Source organism: Hippocampus zosterae, chromosome 19, assembly GCF_025434085.1.
Source record: "Hippocampus zosterae strain Florida chromosome 19, ASM2543408v3, whole genome shotgun sequence".
In the NCBI taxonomy this organism is placed as follows: domain Eukaryota; kingdom Metazoa; phylum Chordata; class Actinopteri; order Syngnathiformes; family Syngnathidae; genus Hippocampus; species Hippocampus zosterae.
The window spans coordinates 11,737,181-11,765,001 of record NC_067469.1 but is presented as its reverse complement, the minus strand read 5'-3'; the positions used below and the strand labels follow the sequence as shown (position 1 = coordinate 11,765,001).

The 27,821-nt window shown below is 44.8% G+C and overlaps 1 protein-coding gene across 5 annotated transcripts; it reads left to right on the top strand.

The window, feature by feature from the left end:
* On the top strand, positions 1-27,821 carry LOC127591896 (gastrula zinc finger protein XlCGF7.1-like). Of its 5 annotated transcripts, none has more exons than XM_052052181.1 (3): positions 1-415; positions 12,426-12,923; positions 13,176-14,663. In XM_052052181.1, exons 1-3 carry the CDS (start codon positions 289-291, stop codon positions 13,517-13,519), a joined length of 969 nt encoding a protein of 322 aa, XP_051908141.1. In that variant the 5' UTR covers positions 1-288; the 3' UTR covers positions 13,520-14,663. The 5 variants fall into 5 exon arrangements, with proteins under 5 accessions (XP_051908141.1, XP_051908142.1, XP_051908140.1 ...); XM_052052182.1 differs by lacking the exon at positions 13,176-14,663 and adding an exon at positions 27,751-27,821 and having other exon boundaries at positions 2-415; positions 12,426-12,746; XM_052052180.1 differs by having other exon boundaries at positions 3-415; positions 12,426-12,746; positions 12,999-14,663.

Below are 27,821 nucleotides of genomic sequence, written 5' to 3'. Positions count from 1 at the left end.
GAATGCAGATTATTAACAATCGCTGACTTGCCCGCAGTCAAAGGACGGGGCGCGAGGTTGGGTAGAACCCCTTGACCAAATTCTCCTGAATTTGTCGTCAACGTGCCCAAACCTCCACCCGGGGCGTCCACCATCTCTTCGTTGTGCTAAAACATCTTTCGTTGAATGTTTGTGTTGGATTGAAATCGTCTCGTTGAACCTCGATGTGTCTCGGCCTAGTTTAGCTTCGTTTAGCTTGCTAGCATCTAACGTAGCGTAAGCGTAAAGTGTTGTAATTTTCGTGTGAAAATGTGCGCAAGAAAGACTGCAGTGTACGAGGAGGAACTCTGTGGAGAAAAAGAGGACCACAAGGGACAACGTCAACTATTGGACGCCATTAACAGGATGCAGCCAAGAATTGTTCTTCACAGATTAGGTGGGTCACCCTGTTCGTCTCGCTTGTTTCGTACTCTTTCGTAACCGCTTTCTTTTAAAGTGTCTTTCTTGAACGCTGTGTTTGTGTGTGTGTCAGGTTTATCTTACCCAACACTTTTTAGAAAATAGACGCAAAAATTTGAAGACGCTTTTCTGTTTCTTTTTAACAGCCTTCATATGCTCTTGTATACACACACACACACACACACACACACACACACACACACACACACACACATTATATGTATATATACTGTACAGCAGTGGTCCTCAACTAGAAATGCGGTCTGTCCAGTTTTTTTTTTAAATAAGACCAAGGTCCGGTCTTATGCACGGCGGCCATGGGGAGCAGGGCTATATGCCCATTTAGTATGGTCAAGCCAAGCTTATACAAATCAACACTCCTCACAACCAACCAAGAATGGGGTGCATGAAAATAACAATTATTCACTTTGCCAGTACACAGCAAATAATGAGAGGTATTGTGTTGAGGCACAGGAGAACTTTTATTTTGTTAAGTTGTGCCTGCTTAATAGTAGAAATAGCCCGTTTAGGGAAATAAGACATTTTTTACTTTAACTTTGTTAAACAGTAGTTGTCTTTTTTCCCCTAATTTAACAAAAACAAAACAAAATACTAATTTTACCAAAATAAATACTAAACATGAAAACAAAAATATCCTTTTCATTTGTACAATTCTCCTTTTCACATCCCCTCTGAAATCACTGAAAAAATATATCAGAAGAGGAGTTAAGAACCATTTTAAATACTGACACAAAGGAGCACAGGAATGCGCAATGCTTTTCTTCCACTATAGGTGAATGCAATGTCTGAGGCATGCAAATATTATTTGAGGACGCCATTGTGATGTTCATTTACCATGTTGCGGTGTTCTGCTATTAAACAGCAGCAAAGATCCCGGGTAGACGGGAGCAGAACTGCACACAATCGAAACTTCCGCGATTCGTTATGTCTAATTGTCTGTGTGCGGCTCTCCTGGGCTGAAGCTGTGAGCAGAATGTGGCGTTGCACATGCGTCTGTTTCCTGACACAATCATCCATTTTGAACGCGTGTGTATTGGGATAGACGCATGCTGACGTTTATGTATGGCCACACCTTCAGTTCAGAGGAGCCAATCAGTGCATCGTATATGCTGACACATCTGTATGGCCACACCTTCAGTTCAGAGGAGCCAATCAGCGCATTGTTATCGCCGACATGCCCTGCTCAGCCAGGGTCTCCAGTGAGTCAAACATTATACACACAAAGTTGCGCTGCCGCGGTCCTCTGCATTACATCTGTCAGTGCACGCAAAGAATACAACGGATCATTTTAACAAGCGATCGCGGTAATGCGCAGATTATAGTCCACAAATATAACATGTATAACGTAAAAATCACTTTATAAATTATTATTATTTGATACAATTTGCCGAGGGTTCGGACAGAGGAGGTCGGTGGTCCGGCCGTGGATCGCGGTCCGCCAGTTGAGGAAGAGGGCTGTACAGTATTTATCAATGGCGGATGCTGGTCTTTCAAGGAGGGGAAGCTCAATTTTGGCAGACATCATAAAATGTGTCCGTTTATATAAACGCGAATTCTACTCTCCATTCCTTTTCAAGAAAAATATCTGTAACCTTGTCATACCATTAAGGCGTCTTTTCCAGGAACTTAACTAGTGTCCTGCAACTACAATAAAACTCACCAGTAATAAAAGATTACTTTTTTTCTTTTCCTGCTTGGCTCTCGACAAAGGCGGACGCTTTTTGCTCCGCTCCTGCCCTCAACCCCCACCCTCTCCTTGCTCGCCACTTAGTCTTTGTGCTTTCCTTGTCTAACTTTTCCTAGCCTCCTACTGTATTTTCATCCGAAGAACTAACCATGGAATTAGTTGGCTGGTTTCTTGATGCAATCGACAACATTTTTTCGACGAAAAGAGCAGGCAGTGGGGAGCCTGCTTGCCCTCCGGGGACACTTGCTGCCGGATACGCCCTGGATCCATGGAGAAAGTGGAGACCGGTGTGCCTGACAGTACTGTCCGTGGAGGATGTGGAAGACATCTACATCATTGGCCTTTTGATAACAGGTATGCTGCCGTTTGGTGTTGGCAGCTTGCTGTTCTATCGCAAAATTCAACTGACGGGAGCGGCTCTATTGGAAGTGAAGAAGCTGCCGTTCACTCTGGATGGCTTGGCGCGAATGTCCAACACTCAGACTCATGCGGTGACTGATCTCAACCGCAATATTGTTGCGGTTCTGGAACGGCTCCGCGCGATTGAAAATACCTTGGAGACGTTGGGATCCGCGCTGCGCAAAGAAATTTCAGATTTGGATGGTCGGCGCCAGTGAGAGATGCAGACCAAGGACTCAAGGCTGTCTGGAATTGTTGGTGGCCGTCTCTCCAAAACAAACAATGCTATCTGGCCTTTCCCCTGGATGGAAATACGCATGGAGTCTAGCCCAACCCCCCCATTCATCCTCCCCCTTATACATGTTATGTCTTGTGACTTGTTGTAACTCTCATATGCTTATTCATGTGCTAGGGTTTTTTTAAATATTTTTTTTTTTATCCTGGACTTAAAATTATCCTCGGAAGAGGATAGTTTGAGCGTGTTTTGTTTTTCCCTCTCCCTACCCAGCGTTTTTCCTTTCTGAATTCTGATTGTAATTTCCCCATTGCGGGACAAATAAAGGATATCTTAATCTTAATACCTGAGACTCTTTCCTGTATGTCTGCTACTCTTATGGTAACTGGGTTCTGTTCAGAGAGGTTCCTGTGCTCCTCTCTCAGGGTCACCAGCCATTGTGCACTGCTGTTATGTGCAACCTCCTTCTCCCATATGCCTTTCCAGTACCTTTCAGTTCCCAGTCTTGGTGGGTCAGCTCTGTTGTTCGGAACCTGGCACTGATCATACACGTTCGCAGGTTGTGTTGCGAACAGCCTGTTTATTCGTCTGGCCTCATTCTCTTTTGTGTACCGCTTTAGGCGGCTGGCCGGGGCTTGGAGCCTTTGTTTGGCAGTTTCAAGTGCTTCAGGTATGGTCATCTGCATGTACCTCTCGGGTATCGGCCTTTTCATCACACCTCTCTGGGCCTCCGTCACTTGACTCACATCTTTCCGAGCCGCCTTGATCTTAGCCTCCAACCGTCTTTTCCATGGTTGCTTTTATAGCCAAACATCTCTCGGATCACTGATGCTGAAACGTATATCAGCTTCCGTGATCGTTGCGGTAGATATCGCCCTCAGTGCTGCATTCACACTTTCCATAAGACTTTCAGGTGGTACTTCACAAAGCCGTTGTAATCGGTTTCTAAGTTGCCCAGCTTTCATTCTCGCCATGATCTTAGCTTTCAGGTCAGTTGCTGCCTCACTCGGCATTTTATTCATTGGGGCTTGCCTCCTAATCTCTGTTATGACCTACTCCTCTCATAATAATAATAATAATACATCACATTTGTAAGCGCCTTTCACAACACTCAAGGACACTGTACAGCCAAGACCAATAGTAAAACACAGATAAAATAATAAATAAAGAAAGATTTAAGGCGGGTAGGCAAGTCTGAATAGGTGGGTTTTGAGCTGGGTTTTGAAAAGGAAAGAGTCAATATTACGAATGTTGGGAGGAAGTGAGTTCCAGAGTTTGGGGGCAGAGCGACTGAAGGCTCTGCACCCCATTGTACTGAGACGGGCAGAGGGTAGAAAAAGGTGGAGGGAGGATGAGGACCTGAGTGAGCGAGAGGGAATGGAGATTTGAAGAAGATCTGACAGATAGGGGGGTGCAAGGTTATGGATGGCTTTGAATGTATAGAGAAGTATTTTGAAGTTGATTCCAAGTTTGACAGGAAGCCAGTGGAGCTGTTGGAGGATGGGGGTTATATGTTGGAAGGAGGGGGTTCTCGTGATGATCCGGGCTGCTGAATTCTGAACAAGTTGAAGTTTATGGAGGAATTTTTGATGGACACCGAAGAGGAGTGAGTTGCAGTACTCAATACGGGAAGTGACGAGACTGTGAACAAGGATAGCGGTGGTGTGCGGAGTGAGTGAGGGACGGAGGCGGTTTATATTGCGAAGGTGGAAATGAGCGGACCGGGTAATGTTATTGATGTGGGAGTGAAAGGATAGTGAACTGTCAGGGATGACACCCAGACTCTTCACCTTGGGGGAAGGAGATATAGTGGCATTATCAATTATGAGGGAGAAACTGTCGGCTTTGTTTAGAGTGGATTTGGTACCGACGAGTAGGAGTTCAGTTTTATTGCTGTTTAGCTTGAGGAAATTGTGGGTGAACCAAGATTTGATATCTGAGAGACGGTGAGAGAGGGACGAGGGTGGGAGAGAAGCGTCGGGTTTGCTGGAGAGATAGAGCTGGGTGTCATCCGCAAAGCAATGAAGTGGAAGCCAAATTTGCGGAAAATGTTTCCTAGTGGAAGGAGGTAGACAATGAAGAGGAGCGGACAGAGGACAGAACCCTGGGGAACACCAGAAGAAACGGGGAGGGATTTTGAAGTAAAAGAATCAAGTTGAATGAGCTGAGAGCGGCCAGTGAGATATGAGTGGAACCAATGTAGAGGGGTGTTGGTGATGCCTATGGTAGAGAGTCTATTGAGGAGGATGGGGTGAGAGATTGTGTCGAAGGCTGCACTCAGGTCAAGGAGGATGAGGATGGAGATGAGGCCAGAGTCTGCTGCCATGAGATCGTTTGTGATTTTTATGAGGGCTGTTTCAGTACTGTGACGGGGACGGAAGCCGGCCTGGAATTGTTCATAAAGACTATTGTAGGTGAGGTGGGAGTGGAGCTGAGAGGCGACAGTTTTCTCCAGAATTTTCGAGATGAAGGGAAGATGGGGAAATGGGGCGTAGGTTATTGAAGTCATTGGGATCTGAACCAGGTTTTTTCATGATTGGGGTGACAGCTGCAGTTTTGAAGAGCACAGGAACAATTCCAGTCGACAGAGAGGAGTGGATAATGGCTGAGATGAAGGGAAGCAGAGAGGGTAGGCAGGATTTGACCAGAACTGTGGGGAGGGGATCGAGCTGACAGGAGGAAGTCTTGGATTTAATAATGAGGTCTGAAATTAATGAGAGATGGGTGAGTTCAAAAGAAGAGAACAATTTGCAAGGGGTGAGAGGGTCAGATGAGGGGAAAGGTACAGAAGAGCCCAGATGCTGGTGGATTCTGTTGATTTTTTTCGTTGAAAAAGAGGAGAAGTGCGTTCCAGGTGTCACGAGAGTAAAAGTGAGGTGGTAGGGAGTCAGGAGGTTGAGTGATTCTGTTCCAAAGGGAAAAGAGAGTCTTAATATTTCCAGCATTGGAGCAGATGAGTCCGGAGTAGTAATGTGATTTTGCTTGAGAGATGGAATCTTTGTAGAGGGATAGTTGAGCTGCATAGATGTCCTTGTGAGCAGTGAGGCCGGTTTTCCTATAAAGTCTCTCAAGCTGCCGGGTTTGGGATTTCAAGGAACGTAGATGAGGGGTGAACCAAGGGGCAGACCGAGTAAAAAGGACAGAGCGGGACTTGACAGGGGTGAGCGTATTGAGGATGCTGGTGAGACCAGAGTTATATCGGAAAACAAAATCATCAGGAGTGGAGTCAATGTCCGGAGTCAGGGTGGTCAGCCATGCAGTGAGTGAGTCAATGTTAATAATAATAATAATAATGTCTTTAATATTACGGCAAACAAAGGTCCGGGGTGATTTGGTAGTTGAGAGCTGGAGTGTAATGTTGAATGAGATAAGGAAGTGGTTTGTTATTGGAAGTTCATCAGCAGTACAGTTGGAGGGGGAAATACCAGAGCAGCAGATCAGATCCAGGGTGTGACCTTTGATGTGTGTGGGAAAATCTACAAATTGATCAAAACCAAGACTGTTAATTGAAGAAGTGAAGTCAATGGTGAGAGGAAGAGCAGTGTTGTCCATATGTACCGTATTTTCACGACTATTCGACGCACCGTACCAATGGCCGCAGTCTCATTAATGGGTGACATTTCTGTATTTTACACATATACAGGACGCACCGTACGAATGGGCGCAGTTTTAAAGTGGTAAAACATACGCTTAAACATACGGCATGCATGCATGCTAACACGTTCGCTAACACGTTAGCTTGAAGCACACACTGAAGCTCGAAGCTAAAACACGTTTTTAAAAAGGCAACGAAAGCGGAACTGAGTTCGGGTGTATTTTATTTACAAGGTACTCACGTTTTTTGCTCAAGCATCACTCAGAAAGCCATCAAAGTCGTCATCTTCTGTGTCCGAATTAAACAATTGTGCAAGTATCGGTAATCCATCCAAACCGCCGGGTTCCCCCTCGTTGTCAGAGTCACTCACGGAAATGATGCCGGCTTTGCCAAAAGCTCGAACAACTGTACTAGCAGCAACGTTCGTCCAAGCAGCTACAATCCATTCTCAGATCTTGGCGTAACTAGCCCGGCGCTGCCTCCCACTCTTCGTGAAGCTGTGTTCGCCATCGATCATCCATTTTTCCCATGCCGCTCGCAACTTCACCTTGAATGCCCGGTTGATGCCGATGTCCAGCGGTTGGAGTTCTTTCGTCAAGCCTCCGGGAATGACGGCAAGCTCAGAGTTCATTTGTTTGACTTTGTCTTTCACCGCTGGTGTGAGATGGGCACGCATGGAGTCGCAAATCAAGAGCGACGGCGAGGCATGGAAAAAGCCATCCGGTCTCTTAACATACACCTCACTTAGCCACTCTCTCATTTTCTCGTCGTCCATCCAGCCCTTTTGGTTTGCTTTCACAATGACGCCGGCTGGAAACTTTTCTTTCGGCAGCGTCTTTCGCTTGAAAATCACCATAGGTGGCAGTTTCTGTCCGTTAGCATGACAAGCAAGAACGACGGTGAAAGCTGACTTCTCGTGCCCCGTTGTGCGTATCGCAACCGTGCTGGTCCCCTTCTTCTCCACAGTGTGGTTCACCGGGATGTCGAAAGTCAGCGGGACCTCGTCCATGTTGGTAATGTGGTTAGGCTGGATGCGTTTGTCGACAATCTTTTTACTGCAGTAGGTGCGGGAAACGGCCAGCTTTTCTTTGTAGTCCGCTGGAAGTTGCTAAGCCACGGTCGTCTTCACTCTCATAGATAGATGGCGCCGTTTCATTAAGCGAAAGCACCAAGACGGACCTCCTTGAAAATGTTCAATTTTCAATTCTTCGGCTAACGTTTTCGCCCTTAGTCGAATGGTGACCGTGGAGACGCTTCTGCCGGCTGCTCTTTGATCAAGAATATACCGCTCCAGTTGGTCTTCCAACTCTGGCCACTTCGCCTTATTTCCACGGAAACTGCGCTTGGTCTTTTTGACTTGGCGAAGCTCGTTCTCCTGCTTCCTCCATTTGCGAACCATGGATTCGTTGATATTAAATTCTCTGGCGGCTGCTCGATTCCCATGTTTCACTGCATAACCGATGGCTTGGAGTTTGAATTGCGCTTCGTAGGCGTGTCTCTTTGTGGAACTCATTTTCGGGGGTTCTTGAAAACCAAAACCGAAGTTGTTTTGCAATAATGCACATACTCACATTTTATACATGTGCTGGTACCTGCTAGAGGCGTGCCTTACACGCCCACCCTTCACTCATTGCCGGACCCACCCCTTGCGTGCCTGTCCTCCCTCACGTCCACCTCTCTTCATATATTTACATTTCTCTCTCTCCATAATTTACATATAAGTGCGCGGACGCACTTCACTGATTGGCCGACCGCTTCTCCGCATGCGTGCGTGTCGTCACTCACGTACACATTTTCTCTCTCTCCAAATTTACATATAAGTGCGCGGACGCGCTTCACTGATTGGCCGACCTCTTCCCCGCACTTCACTGATTGGCCGACCTCACTTCCGCCTTTTCTCTATATAAACAGCGTGTCGGGTCTCAGCCAGATTTTGGAACTCGGCTCATATAAAAGACGCATCGCATTATAAGGCGTCCTGTCCATTTTGGAGAAAATTTTAGACTTTTAATAGCGCCTTATAGTCGTGAAAATGCGGTATATTAAAATCTGCCAGGATTATTACATTTGGTGACAGAGAGGAGAGATGGGTGAGGACAGTAGACACTTCATTTAAAAAGTCACGGTGGGGCTTGGGGAGCGGTACACTGTGGCAATAATCGTGGGGATGGGTCCGGATATTTGACAGGCAAGGCATTCAAAGGAGGAAAAGTGGCGGGAGAGAAACCGGAAGTACTTTCCACTTCTCGCGGTATACTATCGCGAGACCTCCTGCGCGACCAGAATCGCGGGGCTTGGAAATGTAAACAAATCCCAGGGGAGTTGAATCGTTCAACTGTGAGAAGTCAAGAAAAGCAAGCAAAGAATGTCAAGCTTACGGTCCGTGAGGATATCTTGAATGAGATTACCCTTCCCAGTAAGCGAACGGATGTTAAGTAGCCCGAAGTTGACGGCGGCAGTCTCGCTGCTGCGGGGGCCGTTAGCCGACCTAGCCAAGCCGGCTAACGCATGATGGTCGATGGATCGGCCGGCGTTTCTGGATGGCCGACGGGAGGAAGACCAGAAGGAGATGATGGTGTTGGATCGGTTGAGGCAGAAGCCCCGACGAGACCCACGATGAATATATTTCCGGGAAGGAAAGCGAACGATGTCCGGGAGCCGGTGTAAAGCAGGAGGAGGGCCCAGCCATTGGAAGCGGAGCCGAAGGAGCTCGGCCACCGAGTACTGGAGCAGACGATGGAGGAGCAACAGGTTGACGGGTAGGACGCTGAGACGCCGGGATGAAACGGTCGAAGATAGTTGAGAGTGTGAGGCAGGCGTGAATGGGGGCTGGGTGGAATGACTGTGAGATGATGATAGTGATTCCATGCGAAACGGTAAAACAATCGAGCGTAAAAACACCGTAAAACACAAAAGTTTGTGGGAGAGCAGCGGCCAAAACGCGCCAGCGTTCACTCTACCCGGAAATCGAATGACACGTTACGAATGACCCATATGGAAGCCTGGGGCCCTTCACCATGGAACCTGCCTTGTACCTCATCAATCTCAAGTTGTGACAGCAATTGCCGTTTTTGGATGTTGGAACACTGAGCTGCTAGTTGTTTCGTGGTCAACCGTGACTCTGGGTTTCAAAGTAACCGTTTAGCCCACATTCTCTGCATGTAACCCCTCTTCAGAGGGTTCTAGTCGTAGCATTCCAACAGAGCCATGTTATTGCATCTCGCCCATCTCCGCTTTGTTCCAGTAGCCCATTTTTCATCAAGGCGCTCTGGTTCCCCAGTACCTGACACAGACCTTGTTTGGCCGGGTGACGTCTGAGCCGGCATTTCATTCGTTTTATTGTCTCTCATCATTGTATGAGGTAGGCATTAGCGTGAAGGGTCTTGCCCAAGGACCCACACTGAATGGTGTTATGTGCTCATTTTTGCCAGAGGCGGGATTCAAACCCCCATTTCCCGTATGCCAAACTGAGCTATCTATTTACAGCAAAGTTTAGCTCCTTACCTTTGCTGTAAATGGATAAAAAAGGTCAGGATCTTACATTTGCTATAGTGCTGCTCTTAAAATAACCAACTATCTTTCGATAGTTTGTCTGGATGTGGAATAATTTAGGATTAGGTTAATCTGATAGTATAGTGCTTCATGTTGTGACATACATATCTGCCATGTAGGTAGAGCGTAGGAAGAAGCTAAAGCTGTCATAAGCTTTTTGAATCCACTGCCGTCCACCAAGGAAAATGGCTGGGAATCCTCAATTGCCATATCCACCAACAGCTCAGCCAAGTCACCCTTCTCAGCTAAATTCAATTACATGTCAGAGTTATAAAACAACAAACACAAACACCATACAGTGTAGTGTGGGCGGCTATGATTCTAAATGGCCTTCGTGAGCCGGGTTCTAACTGGTTGGTCTCCTCGTTGCCATTGCAAGACTCTAAAGTGCCTTAGCATAGTTGAGGTGTTGTTATTATAAATAAGCACCTTGGAACACATCAGACACGTCACCTAAAAGTATTCAGAAAAGAAAAATGTGAATTGTATGTGTTATCACATTTCATTTTCATTCATTATTGGAATCTGTTAAATAGTAATTGCAGTGCATTACCTTCTGAGGTGAGACCTGCTCAAAGTGCTCCCAAACAGGGGAATAGCTCCTCTTTCTTGCTGGTTTCATCGCAAAAAAAGAAGCTCATTGAATCAAATGCCCAAAAGTCACACAATAAGGGACCCGAAACCACAAAATGTGATGGGGAATCCATTGCATTTCTTTGCCGCTTTTATTTCGAACAACACTCGAACCTATCATGTCATTTCCTGAATCAGTCATGTGGTACACCCCCTTCGCAGGGCTTCAAACGTCACCACTGATGTTATCAACATGCGCTTCGACTCCCCATTCATGAACCACTCATCTAGATCACTTGGCACACGCTTCAGGGATTCGACCCGTTTAGCACATCACGAATAGTCATCCCTCTTTTTAAGGTGAAAAGCACAAGGTAGAATTTGCGCTCTGGACTTATCGCCCACTCAAAAATGTGCAATGTCACACTTAATACAAGTCTTTTCAGAAATACCGAAGGTTTAAAAGAGAGAATAAAACCACCATTGATAAAAATAACCCAAGAGAGAAAAATCCACCAGTAATAAGTGATGCTGTTCATGTCACATATTGAGTTGTCATCTGAATTCATCAACCTCTCTGAGTAACCTTCATTGTACCGTATTTTCACGACTATAAGGCGCCATTAAAAGTCTTAAATTTTCTCCAAAATGGACAGGACGCCTTATGGTGCGGAGCGTCCTTTGTATGCGAGTTCCAAAATCTGACTGACAGCCGACACGCTGTTTATATAGAGAAAAGGCGGAAGTGAGTGTGGCCAGGCATGCGGGAAAGAAGTCGGCCAATCAGGGAAGGGTGGGCGTGTATATATACATATATGGAGAGGGAGAGGGGGAGAGAGAGAGAGGACAGGCAAGCTGGGGAGCAGTCTGCCAATGGTGAAGGGAGGGCGTGTAAGTGGACGCTAAAGGGACGCCGCAAGCAAGTACCAACACCTGTATAGAGTGTGGCAATATGCATTGTTGCAAAACAACTCCGGTTTTGGTTTCTAAGAACCCCTGAAAATAAATTCGACAAAGAGACACGCCTACGAAGCACAGTTCAAACTTAAAGCCGCCGGTTATGCTTTTGGCATGCGTGCCCATCTCACAGCAGCGGTGAAAAACCAAGTCAAGCAAATGAACTTGCCGTTATTCCCGGCGGCTTGACTAAAGAACTCCAACCACTGGACATTGGCATCAACCGGGCGTTCAAAGTAAAGTTGCGAACGGCATGGGAACAATGGATGTCGATGGCAAACACAAGAGTGAGAGGCAGCGCTGGGCGAGTTACGCCACAATACGCAACAACGAGAGGGAACGCGGCGTTTTTGATGGATTACGGTACTTGCACAATTGTTCAATTCTTTCTACACACACATGCGCTGCCACCATGTTTCGCTCTGTTCTTTACTTTCAAATGTGGGAAAGCTTCACACGAGAGAAATGTTGACTTTGCTGTTGCTGCTCCTTTCCGCTCGGCAATGCGTAACAACTCACACTAGCATGTGATGCGTTCAATGACAACTGGGATGTGCAGTCCTCTGCTTCTGATTCAGAGGATGAGGACTTTGATGGATTTCTGGGTGATGATTGATCGAAAAACGTGAACATTGTACGATGGCTAAATAAAATACACCCAAACTCAGTTCTGCTTTCGTTGCCTTTTTAAAAACGTGTTTTTAGCTTGTATCTGTATGTCTTGGCATGCTACCGTATGCTTCAAGCTAACGTGTTAGCGTGCGCGCATGCATGCCATATGATTAAGCTGGCGTATGTTTTACCACTGTAAAACTGCGCCCATTGGTACAGTGCGGTCTATGTGTAAAATACAGAAATGTCACCCATTAATGAGACTGCGCCCAACCGTACGATGCGTCGAATAGTCGTGAAAATACGGTAATTCTAAACCATAATTGCATGTGTGTTTGTCTTCTTGTGTTGTGCAGACATCAGCAAAGATGTTTGTCATGAGCGGCTGGTTGCAGACCCCTCTCACTTTAAAGAGGAAGAGGAGAGCAGAGAGGTCTCCCACTTTAAAGAGGAAGAGGAAGAGCAGGCCCTTTACATGATTAAAGAGGAGGAGCCAGAGCAACCTTGCACAAAAGATGGTGACAACATATCATCAAGCGCTGATGATGATGATGATGATGAGAATGAAGAGTTTGATGGTGCATGTCACACTGGCAACAAACCCTGGAAATGTTGTCGGTGTTGGAAGATGTTTATTTGGAAGAGTGATTTGAAAAGACATGTGAGAACCCACACTGGTGAGAAACCGTTCACCTGTTCAGAATGTGGCTGGAAATTCTCTCAGAAGGGACACTTAAAAAAACACATGAGAATACACACAGGTGAGAAACCTTTTGGCTGTTTAGATTGTGGCCAAAGATTCTCTCAGAAGGGAAGCTTAAATGATCACAAAAGAACCCACACTGGTGAGAAACCTTTTTCCTGCTTAGTTTGTGGCCAAAGATTCTTTTGTAAGGGATACTTAAAAAGACACATGAGAACACACACAGGTGAGAAACCTTTTGCCTGTTCAGATTGTGGCCAAAGATTCTCTCAGAAGGCACACTTATTGAGTCATGCAAAAACCCACACTGGTGAGAAACCTTTTGTCTGTTCAGATTGTGGCCAAAGATTCTGTCAGAAGGGACAATTGGTTTCCCACGCAAGAACCCACACTGGTGAGAAACCGTTTGTCTGTTCAGATTGTGGCCAAAGATTCTCTCAGAAGGGAAGCTTAAGTAACCACACAAGAACCCACACTGGCGAGAAACCTTTTTCCTGCTTAGCTTGTGGCCGAAGATTCTCTCGCAAGGAAAGCTTAAAAAAGCATGTTAATACCCACACTGGTGAAAAACCTTTTGCCTGTTCAGATTGTGGCCACAGATTCTTTTGGAAGAGGAGCTTAAAAATACATGTGAGAACACACACTCGTGAGAAACCTTTTTCATGCTCAATTTGCACCCAAAGATTCTGGTGGAAGTATCAGATGAAGAATCACAAATGTGATAATGAGGTGAATAGTTATCAATGAAATCTTCACCTCTCGTCTGAGCACGCTTCGTCAGGCTGATTGTATTTTATTTACCTTCTTATTGGGATGCTGAAGTTTACTTTTTGGTTTGATTGTTTGATTTAGTTCTTAGTTTTTTTTGGTTGTTGTTTTTTAATTGTACCGTCCTTGACTGTACAGCACCCCACGTATCGATGTGTTTCATCGTCTTTTAGTGGACATGATCCTAAATAATATGAACATTTTCCATTTTGTCATGAAATGTGCGATGGAACAATATGTATTCTTGTTTGACATTATGTGTTGCTTGCTCCAAAATGGAGAGATACATGACTGATGAGGCACTAATTCCCTGGAGTGAGATTGTTAAGGAATTATTCCGGAAGAAGTAGTCGTAGAACATTGTTGAGGAATTCATCTTGCTATGAGAACTACTGATACTAGTCTCTGTCCTGAACATCTGCTGAAGTACTTAAAAGAATGTAGTGTGAAGTTTAGATCCTATTTTCACTTGGTTAATTAACAGCCCCCGAGGGTTTTTCTGCCTCCACCACCTCGTAAAAATCCCTGAAGGCTGTCAAGTGCCCTCAAAGAGGAACCCTAATCTCAAGATCTGTGACCAGCAGCTGTGGTCCATACTTTGTCATCATATCAAGATCGAACTTTGCTTGACCTTCTTTGTCTCTACTTTTTCTTGGTTAGATTTAATGTTTATGGTGTTATTCCTCTCCGTTAGTTGTGTTTGTTCAGACACTGAAAGAAACAATGTACAATGCGGTTGAAGGTATTCCTGCTCACTGTTTTTACAATCACCTTTAGTGCCCTCGACCCCCACCACTTTTAGGGCCCCCCTCCACAGGACATGTTTACCGTCAAAAGAGGGGCTGTTATCTCAAGTCTCTATGTTCCTGCCTTCGCACCAAATGGGTAGTGGTGGTCTGGTCTCACCTCACCGTTCCTGACTTCCTCCGGCCACACGGGGTCAGATGACATGTTACTTTCATTGTTTCGGGATTTGCATGAGAGGCGTACCTCCCCGCCCCTCATCATATTGTCTCTATATAATCTCATGAATGTGTTTCTTCGGGGCTTCCTGATGAAATCTGAGAAACACAGGAGCCCGAATCGATTCGTGTTGGGTTGTGATAAACTGGAGAAAAGACAATGTGGTGTTGGGTCTTCTTCCACCTTATAGAGAGATAAAAGAACCTGTAACCAAGGAGGGCCAAGAGCAAATTGACAGCTCCCATTCCTCAACAGAGATATAAAAATAGGAGCCCAAAAACGAAAGCTTTGCCTGCATTTAAATATTGATCTTCATTACAACATGTTTCAGTTAAGATCAGAATTAAATTTTTGAAAGCCCTTTGAGCTGGAAGGTCAGATCCCTGAAGTAATGAGAAAAAGACCCCAAAATCACTCATCAGAGAGGCTCCCACAGTTGGTTCCCAAAAATTATCTCAAAAGGAAACCATAAAAAATGCACACAAGAACACACACCGGTGAGAGTTTCCTGTTCAATTTGTGGCCCAAGATTCTCTCGGAAGGCACCCTTAAATGATCACAAAAGAACCCACAGGGGTGAGAAACCTTTTGGCTGTTCAGATTGTGGCCAATGATTCTGTCCGAAAGGACACTTGATTAAACATACAATAACACACACTGGTGAAAAACATTTTGCTTCTTAGCTTATGGTCAAAGACTCTCTCATTAGGGAAGCTTAATTAACCACACAAAGACCCACACTGGTGAGAAACTTTTTTCCTACTCAGTTTGTGGCCAAAGAGTCTCGCGGAAGTCTCAAATTAAGAATCATAAGTGTGATGATGAGATGAACAGTTATCAATGAAATTTTCATCTCTCATCTTCATCAGGATGAATGTATTTTACTTGCGGAAGTCTCAAATTAAGAATCACAAGTGTGATGATGAGATGAACAGTTATCAATGAAGTTTTCACCTCTCATCTTCATCAGGATGAATGTATTTTATGTACCTTTTTATTGAGATGCTCAAGTCTTCTTTTCCTGGAGTGCATTTAAAAGTTTTTTTAAAAATTTAGGATGTTTATTGAATTAGAAGATCCAGCATTGTCATCGCAATTATATGTAGACAAAACACTTAAATGCAGTGAAATCAAGAGATTGACAAGCACAATAGAGAACTTAAAGGTGTCGAGTTACGCGCCTCGTCTGGCGATGAGTTAAGCACAAAATCGAGGGAAGGGAATTGGATGGTTTAAAGGCCTGGAACAAATTCCTAATCCGAACGCTAGAGGGAAACCAAAAGACAGTGAGCGCCAGCTCCACAAATCCTGAACAATAAGTTTCAAATTAATAAATACAGTATTGGTTAAGAGCACATATCAAAGTCAATGTCCCGTGAAAAGCCTTACAAATTAATTGCGGGATTCGGCAACTGATAGGGAGTTAGTCAAGCTTGAAGAGAAGCTAAGGGAATAATGCATTCCTTTCTTTTTATTTTCTCAATCATAGTAAGATGACACTTTATAGAAACGAAGATATTAATCATATGCTTAACTCATTCACTCCCAAAGACGTTTTTAAACGTCTTTTCAGACTTACTAGGTACTGTCAGTACTCATTTAGGTACTTAATGAGTTAAGAAATGCTTTTGAAACCGCTTTGAGTGAAGAATATTGCCTTATGACTCTTGCTTTCTCTCCAAGTAATGTCATACGATGTGCAACAGAAGTTGATGTTTGATGCCTAGTGCCTACAGGTGAGATATGTAAGCAACATGTTATGTTTAAACATTATAACCAAGCTGTAAAATGCTGCATGAATAGACTGTCTATCATTGGGTGGCTGAACCAGCACACAGGAGCTGTCCCTGTTTGACCCCAGCAGACAACTGCTGGATCAAACGAGATAGGACTGCACAGCCTGCCTTGATTCGACCTCGTCTGGAACGCGAGGTCCCTCAACCGGTTCAAACCAGAAAAAGATTGCCCTACATGTGCTCTCTCAACCTTGCTTGAACTGTGCTCCCTCAACCATTGGTTGAACTGTGCACCCTCACCTTGCTTGAACTGCCAGATCCTCATGACTCAATAACCTCGTGACTTAGAGGGATAGAACATTCGAGAACAACATGTGACGTTCGGTCAGGTGGCCCCCACCGTGGGGGCCAGAGCTAATAAAAAGGGATGGATTGCGAAATTGAGAGGCCTTTTGAAGCTTTTGAAGGAGCGGAGGATCAGAGGCCCAGGACACAGGAGGAGGAGAAGAGGAGATTTGAGAAATTTGAAGGGCCGAAGCTCTATGAATAGAGCTTGGTCTCCGGAGGAACTTCCCCTTTTTGATATCCGCACTCTGGCGCGCGGGGAGCTTCCTCTGCCTAGTTCTCCTTTTTCTCCCTTTTTCTTCCCTTTTTGAGCTTCCTTAAAATTTCTCCTTAGTTTCGCTATGATGATCCTATTTGGATTTTACCCGAATAGGATACACCAAGAAGACCCCAGTATTGTATACTTACGGAGATTTTATCCGATGCAGTGCATTTTTACTGCGAGAGGGGGACCTATTTTGGTGGAGTCTTGTAAATTACCTTACAAGAACAAGCTCGACCGAAGCTGTCACGGAATGGTAAGAAGGCATGACCCACAAGATAAATGGCGTTCTCCCCAAAATTGCAATATAAAAATCATACGGATAAAGATAATGTTGTCGGTAAAGACTAAAAGAAATTTCCAATAACCTTTAAAAATCTGGCAAGTTGAACCTCGGGAGCATTTCGGGACCTGATCAATCTGCGAAAGGCGCACCGATGATTGACGGAAGCAAGTAGTTTTGGAACCGCATTTACTTGATGATTTTATTATTTAAAAAAAAACATATTATTTTTCTTTTCTTTATTATAATCACTTGAAACCACCTATCTATCATTTATATCTTTCAATTATTTATTTTACCTATCCTTTAACCCTTTTGCTAATAACCTTACATTGTTTTTATTATCTTGAGATGACCTGGATAAATGTAATCAATATTAAATGTTGTAATGTTCGTGATTACTGTTGTAAAATATCAGCGACTGGCTGGTTTGCATCATGTGAGAATGAATATCATGTTAAAAAAAATCATTGATTATACACATATAAGTCCTTGTCCTCTCTTATGATATTAAAAGCGTCACCATCCCACTCTCAATTTAATTAAATTTGTAAATTTCCCCAGTGTGGGACGAATAAAGGATATCTTATCTTATCTCTCCATCTAAAAAGTGTGAACGGCGGGAGGCTCTACCATCGGGGCCTCCGTAGAAAATTCCATCGATATGAAAGAACGAAGAATCGTGTTTTACTCCGGCTTTAGGTTATGCCCAAACCTATAAAAAAATCCCAACCGAACAAACCCGAATGACTGTAACAACGGTGATTCAACTTTAAGCCTAGGTGTTATACTAGTAGCAACAGCGTAAAAATAATGAGAGTGAGCTGGCGTAAAAACGAAGTGTTCGCTCCGTAGTTCTCCGGCTCTGAAAAGGTAGCGGTTACTCGTCGGGGACGAGGGACGGAACGGATGAAGACTGGGTTGGCTTCGTAAAAACAGTTTTTATTAGTATTAATATATTATTCATAAAAAGAAACCGAGGCAGTTAGAACATAGAACATCTCTCAGCGGTCGGCTCGCGAAAAAAGGGGAAACTGGAGAGAGAGCCATCCTGCCTCGCCACGGGGCAGCTACTATCTTCTAAACCCGTTCATAAGCCTGTTACCGGGAGGGCCGACTCTCAGGAATGATCAAATCTAAAGTAAAAAGCGTAGTGTGCTTTTTATAAATTCCCGGTTCGATTTCCGTTGCTGACAAAGGCCAAGTGTGAAGTAAAGTTGGCCAACCATGTTTTTGAGTAATATGGCTGAACAATTATAAGCATATTTCCATTTTTCTTATTTTTTACGCAACCCTTCCAGATTCTTTGTTTCACCCTTAGCAACACCCTGGAAAACGAAAATGCTCTTCTTCGGCAATCCTCGGAAATTTTGGGAAATGATGTCACATGGAGAACTGCGAGGGAAGTTAGTTTTCGAGGCAAACCCTGATCAATGCTATTCATATGTGCGATGAGTACTAATGGCAGTCAGACAAATTGTTCTGGAAGTACATTTCAATAGGTTGGCAGCGCTGCTTTGTTGATGAATGAACATGACACGTCCTCTTGGAAAACTGCCAATTATTTTTCACGCCTATTGCATTTTATGATTTACTTAATTAAATATTTGGTAATACAGGGGTTGGAAAAGATGTGATAGTATTTTTTTTTTAGGTTTTATAGGCTTCATGAGCAAAATATATTTCTAGTGTCTCCTCATGTTTATTCTGAAGTTTATTACTCAATGCAACTGCTGTCCCAACAATTCACCTGTCTCCAGAAGACCAGCAAGTTCAATATCCACCTGCCCAGCATGCAACAGTAGCTAAGCGAGACAGGAAGCGAACTGCAGCTGAGGCTATCAGCTCTGAGACGGCTGAGTGTGGGGGTCAGTTATTGCTGGAAGAATCCAGTTCAAACAGCCATCACAATGATGAAGTTATACCATCACATAGTGTGGATAGGCGGCCCGGTAGTCCAGTGGTTAGCACGTCGGCTTCACAGTGCAGAGGCACCGGGTTCGATTCCAGCTCCGGCCTCCCTGTGTGGAGTTTGCATGTTCTCCCCGGGCCTGCGTGGGTTTTCTCCGGGTGCTCCGGTTTCCTCCCACATTCCAAAAACATGCGTGGCAGGCTGGTTGAACACTCTAAATTGTCCCTAGGTGTGAGTGTGAGCGTGGATGGTTGTTCGTCTCTGTGTGCCCTGTGATTGGCCGGCAACCGATTCAGGGTGTCCCCCGCCTACTGCCCGGAGACAGCTGGGATAGGCTCCAGCACCCCCCGCGACCCTAGTGAGGATCAAGCGGCTCGGAAGATGAATGAATGAATGAATGAATGAATGAATGAATGAATAGTGTGGATAAAATAAGTGAGGATGAACGTTAGTGCTAAACACATACAGACATTGATTATAAACATATTTATCTTTTCAATTTGTTCAGTGTGCAGACATTGAAGTTTTGTCCTCCATGCGAGAAATGAAAGAAAAGGGCAAATTACCGGTCCATTGGTATACAATGCAACTTGGGCCAACCAGAACCCAAAAGGAAAAACGTCTGCATGCTGCTGGTTGACACAGATAGTGAAGAGGAGAGTGACGTGGAAAAGGATAGTCGACACATCCCGGACCAAGATGTGGAGTATATTGCAGAGGAGGACAGCGATGAAGATGAACCAAGTTCATCAGATGATGAAGTGGCACATGGCAGCTTCGAAGAAATCCAGTAAGAATGAATACTTTCACAAGCAGCGGAAGTACTTGGTGTTCGAGTCCTCCGTGATCGCCCTCTTAGCCGTTTGTGTCCTTTGCAAAGGCAGTAACGCCTGCTTCTGCGATGTCAAAGGGACACTGGTAAATTAAAAAAAATACATTCCCTGTATTCAGTTGTCCTCATTTTTAATTGCATAATTTTGTTATGATAGAGGGCGGCCCGGTAGTCCAGTGGTTAGCACGTCGGCTTCACAGTGCAGAGGTACCGGGTTCGATTCCAGCTCCGGCCTCCCTGTGTGGAGTTTGCATGTTCTCCACGGGCCTGCGTGGGTTTTCTCCGGGTGCTCCAGTTTCCTCCCACATTCCAAAAATATGCATGGCAGGCTGATTGAACACTCTAAATTGTCCCTAGGTGTGAGTGTGAGCGTGGATGGTTGTTCGTCTATGTGTGCCCTGCGATTGGCTGGCAACCGATTCAGGGTGTCCCCCGCCTACTGCCCGGAGACGGCTGGGATGGGCTCCAGCACCCCCCGCGACCCTTGTGAGGATCAAGCGGTACGGAAGATGAATGAATGTTATGATAGACACCATGTCCACATTAACCGCTCTAAAACCAGTCCAAATCACAATTCTGGAACATTTCTCTGTGAAACACGAAACCTTTGAATACAGCTGACTCCTCTTCTGGTGGTGGAAAATGTGCCCGTGCCCTATTTACCTGCTTTATTTTATTTTTAAAAATATTTTTTGGTGAAAATGAGACTGATGCAGTGCAGAGGTACCGGGTTCAATTCCAGCTCCGGCCTCCCTGTGTGGAGTTTGCATGTTCTCCCCGGGCCTGCGTGGGTTTCCTCTGGGTGCTCCGGTTTCCTCCCACATTCCAAAAACACGCATGGCAGACTGATTGAACACTCTAAATTGTCCCTAGGTGTGAGTGTGAGCGTGGATGGTTGTTCGTCTATGTGTGCCCTGCGATTGGCTGGCAACCGATTCAGGGTGTCCCCCGCCTACTGCCCGGAGACGGCTGGGATGGGCTCCAGCACCCCCCGCGACCCTAGTGAGGATCAAGCGGTACGGAAGATGAATGAAAGATGATTAGGATTCAGCGTACATGAACACCAAAAAAGTATGTTACTAACATGTACAAAGACACACAAATGGTGGTTTGTTTTTTTTTTCTCCTCGACACTCTTCGGATCTACTTGGGACCTGTCTTCGATCTACCGGTAGATCAGGATCTACCTAATGGGGACCCCTGGCCTATACAGTAAAACTCCTCTACAATGAAATTATGTTTGCAGCAAGACATTTTTCACAACAGGGGGGTTTTTCACTGTTGCAAATTTTATCTCAGATGTAAGCACATACACACATGCACACACAGAAATGTATGTGTACTCTATTTTTATTCCAATCGTGCATAAATATGAGCACACACTTATTTGACACTTCATATAGTCGGTGTAGAAAGAAAAAAAGGGAAAGAAATTGCGAAATTACGATCAGCATTCACTTTTACTTACATCAATTTCCCAGCTTCCCAACACTTCTCAATTTCTTGGATAATGTATTTTATTTTGCTTCCTTCATCTTTCATTTTGATCACTTTTCCCCTCTCTTCCAGCGTTAGAACCCTTCTTGTCTTAGCTGCTTGACATCCAAAGGTCCGTTTTGGGCCATTTTAGCACTGCAATGTTCATGCTGTGTATGAATCTAACAATCACAAATACTTCCTAGACCCGGTGGCTTTTCTTTCCACAATCTCACTTTCTCTAACTCGACCTCCCCTCGATCGCCAACCAAGGCAGCGCTGTTCAGCTGATGTCATGCAATGAACTTTTAAGCCAGCCACGGGACGCTTCATAGTCTTCGATGGCCATAGTTAGCGTGATGGAACTTTTCTCTAATTAGCGCTCCAGTTAGCGTAAGGTTTTTAGCATGATAACGAGTAAATCATTCCAGGAAACGTTTGTTTATTTGACTGTCCGTCGAGCCATCAGAAATTTACTCTGAGCAGCTAATCGGATGCATTCCATTGTATCTTCCACGGATCTAGGTACAGTATCTACACACATAGACAGTGAAGTTCCTCTTGGCCAATCGGAGGCCAGGATGATGCTCGATAAGCTAATGGCAGTGCAGGTATGAGTATGTTGCATTCAAGAAACTCTGAGCTGTGACCAAAATAAACATCGTTCACTATGTAAACCAGTGAGTGTGGTGGTTGCTGTTGCCGTTTCCGAGCGAAGCAGTAGATGTCGCTGTTGGATTCGACTTCGTTTTAGTGAATCTCTTCACGAGGCAAGAGCAGAGAAAATTATTTTGTATAACGCAACAGGGTTTTTTTTCATCGTATGGGGGGAGCAGGAGAATGGGAATGGTGTTAATGAAGACGTTTTCATATTAGGGGGTATTTTCGCCCATGTAGGTTTCGTTCGAGAGGAGTTTAACTGTACTTGGCATCCTGTGGCCCATCAAATGCCTTGCCTTTGTTCTGCTGCTTGTAGGTCATCCATGCCACCTGTAATCCATATGGGATTAGGCCAGGGGTGGGCAAACCTTTAGGCTCAGGGGCCACATTGACTTTTAAAATGTGATAGACGGGCCGGGTCAGCACAAGATAGATTTATTTACATATCAGAACATATTAAACATAAACAGAACAAAGGCATTAAAGTATTAACATACCTTTTAATGGGAGCAGTGTTGTTGCTCACCCATTTTAGCAAGTGCATAAAAGTCTGGTTGTAATCGTGTCGCAATTGTCAGAACAGATCTGAGGTGGTCATCACTCATCTGGGATCTGTGGGGTGCTTTGTTGGTGTTCATCACACTAAAAGTCTGTTCACACACATATGTCGAGCCAAACAACACCAGCATTCTCCATGTCAATCTGTATGTTTGGAAATTTGGCTGCACTTAACAAAGCATAAGACATCCAGTTTCAGGAAGTGGAACTTGTCCTTTAACATCATGTCACATTGGAGATCTATCAGTTTCAACTGCAACTCCTGTGGCACTGTTTCTTGTGAGAAGGGACATGACACCAGCTGAAGTGCCCTGTCAATTTTTCCAAAATCACAAAAGCGACGGCAGAATTCCCCAGGCAGGTCATGCAGTGATTTTCTTTATTATTTCACATGTTGTGTGGCCTCCTTTAACGTAGCCACGACTTGGCTGACATTTGCTTCGAAAATAAAATCAGCTTGCTTTTGAATGCTTTGACGTTTGCTTGCATTTCATGCACAAACTGTTTTTCCCTTGTAGCTTCATATTCAGTTCGTTCATTTGTGTCAGTATGTCCACAGTAAAAGCAAAATCACAAAGCCAATCTGTGTCATTCAGCTCAGGAAACTTGTCACTGTTCTCAAATTGCTCTAAAAATGAAATACCGTATTTTCACGACTATTCGACGCATCGTACTAATGGCCGCAGTCTCATTAATGGGTGACATTTCTGTATTTTACACATACACAGGACGCATCGTACTAATGGCCGCAGTTTTACAGTGGTAAAACATACGCCAGCTTAAACATACTGCATGCATGCGCGCACTCTAACACGTTAGCTTGAAGCATACGGTAGCATGCCAAGACATACAGATAAGATAAAAACACGTTTTTAAAAAGGCAACGAAAGCAGAACTGAGTTCGGGTGTATTTTATTTAGCCATCGTACAATGTTCTCACGTTTATCGATCAATCATCACCCAGAAATCCATCAAAGTCCTCATCCTCTGTATCAGAAGCAGAGGACTGCACATCTCAGTTGTCATTGAATGCATCACATGCTAGTGTGAGTTGCTACGCATTGCCGAGCGGAAAGAAGGAGTAGCAACAGCAAAGTCAACATTTCTCTCGTGTGAAGCTTTCCCACATTTGAAAGTAAAGAACAGAGCGAAACATGGTGGCAGCGCGTGTGTGTGTAGAAAGAATTGAACAATTGTGCAAGTACCGTAATCCATCAAAAACGCCGCGTTCCCTCTCGTTGTTGCGTATTGTGGCGTAACTCGCCAAGTGCTGCCTCTCACTCTTTGTAAAGTTGTGTTTGCCACCGATCATCCATTGTTCCCATGCCGTTTGCAACTTTACTTTGAACGCCCGGTTGATGCCAATGTCCAGCGGTTGGAGTTCTTTAGTCAACCCTCCGGGAATAACGGCAAGCTCAGAGTTCATTTGCTTGACTTGTTTTTTTCACCGCTGCTGTGAGATGGGCACGCATGCCAAAAGCATAACCGGTGGCTTTAAGTTTGAACTGAGCTTCGTAGGCGTGTCTTTTTGTCGAATTTATTTTCAGGGGTTCTTAGAAACCAAAACCGGAGTTGTTTTGCAACAATGCACATTGCCAAACTCTATACAAGTGTTGGTACTGGCTTGAGGCGTCCACTTACACGCCCACCCTTCACCATTGGCGGACTAGCTTGCCTGTCCTCTCTCTCCCTTCTCTCCCTCTATATATGTGTATATATATGTATATATACACGCCCACCCTTCCCTGATTGGCCGATTCTTTCCCGCATGCCTGGCCACAGTCACTTCCGCCTTTTCTCTATATAAACAGCGTGTCGGCTGTCAGTCAGATTTTGGAACTCAGCGCATATAAAGGACGCTCCGCACCATAAGGCGTCCTGTCCATTTTGGAGAAAATTTAAGACTTTTAATGGCGCCTTATAGTCGTGAAAATACGGTAATCTCCCGTCTGAGCTCGCACACACGTTGACATACTTTCCCCAACTTAATCAGCGGATATTAGAATGGTACAATAAATCCGTGCGTCAGCTTCTTCAAGGAATTGAATAAATTGACGATGGTGAAGTCCCCTCGCTCGAATAAAATTGAAAAGTTTAACAACTGGCTTCACTACGTGGTCAAGCTGCAGCACGGCTTTACACAGTGCTTCGTGGTGAATTATGCAATGTAGGAAAATTACCTCCATTGTCCTCTTTCACCCTGTCCCTGTCTTCAGCATCCCGATATTTTTCCTGTCAGATTCGGTGATCCGTGTGATAACGTTGGTGAGCGTTCTCCAAGGCAATTTGTGCCACTGTATGACCGCTTGCTGGCTCTTGCTAGTTTGAATGTCAGTAAAAAAAAATTGTCATTGTGCTTGCTTCTTGGATGGAAGTTGATCGAGTAAAGGTGTTCTGTTGAGCCTGCAAACTTGCTAGCAACCTGTCAGCGGTGGATGTACGTTCTTGTGTTGAAAGGTTGCTGGCGTGATTAGCATGTTTAAGTCAAGTCAACAGTATTTATAGAGCACTTTCAAACAGCCATCGCTGCATACAAAGTGCTGTACATGGAGCGATTTAACATACACAATAAACAGTAAGACAAAATGGTAATAAAGGCGGTAGAAAGCACCAAGCAGTAAAATCATGCTGAGTCGCAGGCCAAAGAATACAAGTGGGTTTTGAGGAGGGCTTTAAAGATGGGCAGCGAGGAGGCTTGCCGAATGTTCAGTGGGAGGTCATTCCAGAGAGAGGGACCAGCAACAGAAAAGGCTCGATCCCCTCTGAGCCTCAGTTTAGTTCTTGGTACTTCTAACAAAGACCGGTCCACAGACCTGAGGCGCCGGGCAGGTGTGTAGGGGCGGATGAGCTCAGAGAGGTAAAGTGGCGCGAGATTATTTAGAGATTTGAAAACAAAGAGGAGGATCTTGAAAATAACTCTAAAAGGAATGGGGAGCCAATGAAGGGATGCCAGAGTAGGAGTTATATGCTCCCTCTTACGAGTACCAGTCAAGAGGCGAGCAGCGGCATTCTGGACCAGCTGAAGGCGCTTAATGGAGGACTGGCTGACTCCAAAGTACAGGGCATTACAGTAATCGAGCCGGGATGTGACAAAGGCATGGATTACTGTCTCAAAGTGTTCATGTGAGAGGAAAGGTTTTATTTTGGCCAGCTGTCTAAGGTGAAAGAAGCTGGATTTAACAACGGCACCAATTTGCAGATCGAGTTTGAAATCACTGTCCAGTTTAAGGCCCAAGTTTGAGACCGTTGATTTCAGATAAGGAGACAGGGGGCCCAAGTCTACAGGATGGAATGTACAAGGGCCACTGGGACCAAACAATATCACCTCTGTCTTCTTTTCGTTGAATTTCAAGAAATTTTGTGCCATCCAGGTTTTGATTTCTTCCAGACAGGATAGGAGTGGCCTTAATGAGAAGGCGTCTTTCTTGCTCAGTGGGACATAGATCTGGCAGTCATCTGCATAGCAGTGGAAGGGAATACCATGTTTCCTTAAGATGGAACCCAATGGGAGAAGATACAGTGAGAATAGCAGAGGCCCCAGAATTGAGCCCTGTGGAACACCACAGCATTATTAAACCGTTGGGGAACTACACCAGAAGAAAGGCTGCTGTTGATGATATCCAAGACCGATGCACCAACACTCGGGAGAACCTCCTGAAAGAAGCGTGGGGGAAGAGAGTCGCAAGGGGAGCCAGATGGCTTCGTCTGGCTAACTACATCCTCCAAAAGCGCCAAGGACACAGTAACAAAAGAATTAAGTACAGCTGAACATGGAACATGGACAGAGGGGTCAGATGCGGTATTTGAGACCGGAGTCCTAGCTGTAGAGACCTTATCGATGAAAAACTGAAGGAATCTGTTGCACATCGCGGGTGAAGAATCCGAGCAAGTCGGCATAGGGGGTTTGAGTACAGAATCTATCGTTTTAAATAGTGCGCGTGGGTTGTGACGGTTACCTAGAATAAGGTCCGACAGATATTCTCTTTTGGCCTCTTTTACTGTGAGCTGGTAGTTACGCCAGCAGTCTTTCCATATTTGATAAGAGACATGCAATTTGTCTTTTTTCCACTTGCGTTCAGCTTTGTGACACTCATGCCTAGCTGCGCGCGTAATGTCGTTAAACCATGGCTCGGGTTTAGGCTTTGGGAGCACAATTCTTGAAGGAGCCACCAAATCCAGGATGGCACGGCATGACGAGTCGAACCAAGAGGTGAGTTACTCTGTGTTAGACGAGGGTACGCAAAGGTTATTAAAGGCATCAGAGAAACGACTAGCAGTGCGAGGGTTAAAAATTCGGCGTTTACAGCTAGGAGCTCCAGATTTCACAGCAGCATGCGATAAGACTACGTCAAATAAAACTGCCATGTGATCAGAAATCCCATTTCCAAGGACTTCCAGATTTGACACCGGTAGACCATGAGCAAGGACAAGGTCTAAAATATGTCCTTGTTCATGTGTCGGGCTGGTCACATACTGCACAAAATTAAAAGAGTCAATAAGTCTTATGAAGTCTTTTGCTAGCGGTTTTTCCGGACAGCACACATGGATATTAAAATCCCCCATTAGGAGGATATGATCATATCTCAGCCTGATTTCCGCAAGAAAGGTTGAAAAATCGCTTAAAAAGTCTTTGTTGTATTTAGGAGGACGGTAAATGACATCACAAAGCACGGGGAAAACACGACCAACTTCAAAGAAGGTTGCTTCAAAGCTGTTGGCCGATGTGGTGAATGTGCACCGTTTACATTTGAAATTGTTCTTAAAGATGCTTACCGTACCTCCACCACGTCCTGATGTCCTCGGGGTATCGAGGAAACCACAGTTAGGTGGTAACAATTCAATCAAAGCGTTGTACTCACCAGTACCTGCCCACGTCTCTGTCAGACACAAAAAATCCAAGTCATTGGAAAGGAAATACTCCCTCAGAATATGGGTCTTTTAGTGGAAAAGTGACGGGTGATGATGTATTCTTTTAAAACCGCAACAGTTTCTTGGCATATATGACATAGAGCCTTGGATCGGACTTCGGTAAAAAAGTATTTAGGCCTTCCTTCTTAAACACTCACTGTCGACTTTTCTTTGACATTGCTGCAGATGGCTTGCGATCTAACCAGTAGAAGTAGAGCGATTACTGAATTGGAAATGTCTCTCTCGCTCTCTCTCTCGCTCTCTCTCTCTCACAGGCACTGGAAAAAAGTCACAGCGCCACCTGGTGTTGACCGGCAGTCATTGCAAGTAAATGTAATAAATTGCC